This window comes from Myzus persicae, unplaced genomic scaffold (assembly GCF_001856785.1).
Source record: "Myzus persicae strain clone G006 unplaced genomic scaffold, MPER_G0061.0, whole genome shotgun sequence".
Taxonomy (NCBI): Eukaryota; Metazoa; Arthropoda; class Insecta; order Hemiptera; family Aphididae; genus Myzus; species Myzus persicae.
Window position 1 is genome coordinate 2,625 of NW_019101657.1, and position 3,750 is coordinate 6,374.

The 3,750-nt window shown below is 28.0% G+C and overlaps 1 protein-coding gene across 2 annotated transcripts; it reads left to right on the forward strand.

Annotated features, from left to right (window-relative positions):
* Window positions 1-247: 247 nt before the first annotated feature.
* Window positions 248-3,161, forward strand: LOC111029964. Of its 2 annotated transcripts, XM_022309239.1 has the most exons (7): window positions 248-722; window positions 810-1,019; window positions 1,132-1,450; window positions 1,529-1,772; window positions 1,839-2,063; window positions 2,133-2,992; window positions 3,066-3,161. In XM_022309239.1, the coding sequence occupies exons 3-6, from the start codon at window positions 1,372-1,374 to the stop codon at window positions 2,530-2,532; spliced, it is 948 nt and encodes a 315-aa protein (XP_022164931.1). In that variant the 5' UTR covers window positions 248-722; window positions 810-1,019; window positions 1,132-1,371; the 3' UTR covers window positions 2,533-2,992; window positions 3,066-3,161. The 2 variants fall into 2 exon arrangements, with proteins under 2 accessions (XP_022164931.1, XP_022164932.1); XM_022309240.1 differs by having other exon boundaries at window positions 810-1,450.
* The last annotated feature ends 589 nt before the right edge of the window (window positions 3,162-3,750 follow it).

Here is a 3,750-nt window from a genome sequence, read left to right on the forward strand (position 1 = left end):
AATTATTGAAAAACGTGGTTTGCTAAGACATAATAATAATTGTCAATCAATAGAATCGGATAATAACAAGACGCAACCACAAATTCGGGTTTTAGTACAACACTAAAAATAATACGCATTTATTGAGAATCCGTCAATATTGAATATTATGGTATATTACTATACGTATTACGTACGCATGCGCGTCGTATGTAAGAACTAAGAAGTAATCTGCAAGATACACGGACTAAGATATACAGGACTGGAATCGACATGGCCGGGGGGTAGTAGAAGGCCGGTCCTCAAATGTTTCTAATGGTACAGGTGTGGTTACTAGCGCATTCTAGTAGCGTATATTGGCAACGTACTAAAATAATTATTTTTGAAATAATAATATATTAATGTAATTATTGAAATTGTATTTATGAAACCTAATCTTAGTGGTTACTGGCTATTATATTTTGTAGACATATCATCAGACTTAAGTGACTGTCGTAACGTTGGTTTGTGGATCATCTGATTTTAAAATGCCTCGTCAATGTTCGGTGATTTCGTGATAGAGTATTAAAAGAAAACAAGCTGTTCAGTTGTTTAAAGTTCGAGACTCAGATTTTTATGCTTGGAACGAAATTATTCGAAAAGTAAATGGTAATTTGAATCGTAAAGTGGTTTATGTCTGCGCTGAGCACTTTTCTAATGATGATTTGATAACTCATTATAATGGACCTAATGATTTGGAAAAAGTAAAATTAAGAATTTTACATAATATTTGAATATGTTTAAATTTTAATATTTTATATTTCTGTAACATAATTATTAATTACCTATAGGTTAAAAGACATTTGGTTGGGTTAAGGAAGGGAGCTATTCCATCAATATTTGATACATCAATTGATATCACTGAAAACCATAATACTGTAACTCCTGATTTACCAGACCCATCCGGAAAAAGTACATTAACTACTGAACCATTTAGAAAACAGTTGTTTAATGAACCTATTGCTAAACGAATATGTCTTAATTCACAGATCCTAATACAAGTTTGTTAATGACTTATGATTATTACACCCAAAAATAGTCTGTCTAGAACTATAGACTATTATATGAATTTAAATACTCATAAGCACTAATTAACTATTGTTATTTATTTAGGAAACATTTACCAGTTATGAGGAATTATTAATGCCAGTTGGTTGGATGTTGTACCGTGATGAATGTATAGTGTCTTTGTATAAACCAATTAAATCTGAATGTGGTAGTGAAATGAAAGTGGTCATTCAGAAACAAATTGTTTTTCAATCTAATATTTTAAAAATAAGCTATTATGTCAATCAAAAATGAAGAGATCCTAAAGTATAAGGTCTATCACAATTGACATACCCATTAGATTTTATGAAAATTAATGAAACTATTAAATTGTTTGAACAGAAACAAACTTGTCAAGGTGGTCCAAGTGTCATCAATTTTCCTGGTACCTATATATTTCTAATTGCTTAATTAATAATTAATATGTTTCTACATAATCTTAAACTAAAAATTTTGTATTTAGGAATTCATATTAAAAACACTAATTTAGACGGTTCAATATGGCGCCATAACGAATGTTCAATTCTTACTAATTCTACAAAAAGATGTCAAAGATGTAATTTATTATTTCCTTACTTTAGGGTATATAGAAAAAGGTCATCTATTAAAAATAAAACAAATATTGGCTCTACTCTGACTCCTACTAGACGAAGTATATTAAAACAAATTTTAAGAAAAACAAAAATGGTTAAACAATCCAATAAAAGGTGAAAAAGTGTGAAAGAAAATAATATTTACAATAACTATGCATTCACCATATTTGTTTATTAAAGGTTTAAAATAAAAGTAGAACAATTGAATGTAACATTGAATGAAGTACAATGTAAATCAAAAAATTTGACAAATGAATCTGTAGCTGATCTATTTGAAAGTAACAACTTGAATACATCACAGAAAACAATTATTCAAGAAATTATCAATGCCAGTAAAGTCATGAACACTAAAAATAGGAGGTATTCAGAAAATTGGATACTATTATGCATCTTATTGAAAATTAGGTGAATAATTTACCACCTTTAGGTAATATTAATTTATGACTAACTTTTTTTTTTTTTTGACGTTGATAGATCTTCCACTACTTACCGATTTTTAAGAGAACAAGAAGTATTACCTCTACCATGTCCAAGAACTATTAGAAAATTTTTATCAATGATAAACATTCAATGTGGTTTTGACAAGAAATTTTTCCAAATATTAAAAAAAAAAATTGGTATACTTAGATCTGAACAAAAACATGGTATGTTAGTTTACGATGAAATGTTTTTAAGAGAAAGTCTTAATGTAAACTCTCAGACTCTCACTTATTGTGGATTGGAAGATTTTGGCAGAGAAGTAGATTCTTCTGAATTAAAAGCTAATCATGCATTAGTTTTTATGTTCCAAAGTTTAGCTTTAAATTTTGCTCAACCTATTGCAGTTTTTGCATCTCATGGTCCAGTTAAAGGTATTAAAATTGAAATACTGTAATCGTGTTATTTGTTTATCAGATAACTAATAATATTGTTTTGACAAACTAGTAATAATTTAATAAACAACCAAAAAACATCAGTATAATATTTAACTTTGTGATTTAATTGTATATGCTTTATTTTATGTGTTAGATGTTAGTTGTATGTTACTGTGGACTGCGGTAGGTACATACATTTTTATGTTTATAAATATTAGGAACTGTATGTGGTTAATTATTGAATGTTGCATGATTTTAATATACCGTCTTAATATATTGTAATAATATCTATGTTATAATGGTATATTTCTAGATTATAGGTATTTTGCTCTTCGTTTTATTTGTGTGTTTCTATATGGTAAATTTATTTGTGTTCCATGATTTGAATGTCCAGTTTCATATATATTATGTATTGTGTGTACATATTGCATGTATATACAATAATGTACAAATTAAGTGTTGTACTTTTATGTTTTATTTGTAAGTTATAAATATTATTGTGATTTAAAATCTATTATATTTTTTTGATTCAATATTTATTAATTTATCATAGGTTTGGTTTTGGCCCAATTGGTCATTAAAGCAATATGCTTGTTGGAAAATATTGGATGTAGAGTTGAAGGTGTGGTTTCAGATGGGGCATCAACCAACCGAAAATTATGGGTCGAACTTGGTATAAGTGGTCAAAAGGATAAAGTGTCTAATTCATTCCAAAACCCCTTAGACCCTAAACGACAAATTTTTATGTTTGCCGATGCTCCCCATCTCATAAAAAATGTTAGAAACAGACTCTATAATAAAAAGAGTTTAAGGGTAAATACAATTATAAGGTTTCTTATAATTTATTTAAATAATACTTACATTAAACTTCTAGGAATCCCCCGAAAAGGCATTTATAAGATGGTCTCATTATCAAGATGTCTACAATAATGATGTAAATAGAAATTTAAATTCTCCAACAAGGATCTGTCCTAAAATTTCATTAAGACACATAAAAGTTGATGGGTTTAGTAAAATGAGTGTCAAGTTAGCAACTCAGGTAAATTTATATTAGAAAAATATATTTGTCATTATCAACTATTACTTGTTTCTAGATTTTTAGTGATTCTATGGCCAAGGGCATAGAATTCTACAGAGAGTATGTTGGAATTGAATCTTTAAAAAATAGTTATGAAACACAAATTTTTACTGACCGTTTCAATAAACTTTTTGATGTACTTAATAGAAAGCACCCTGGA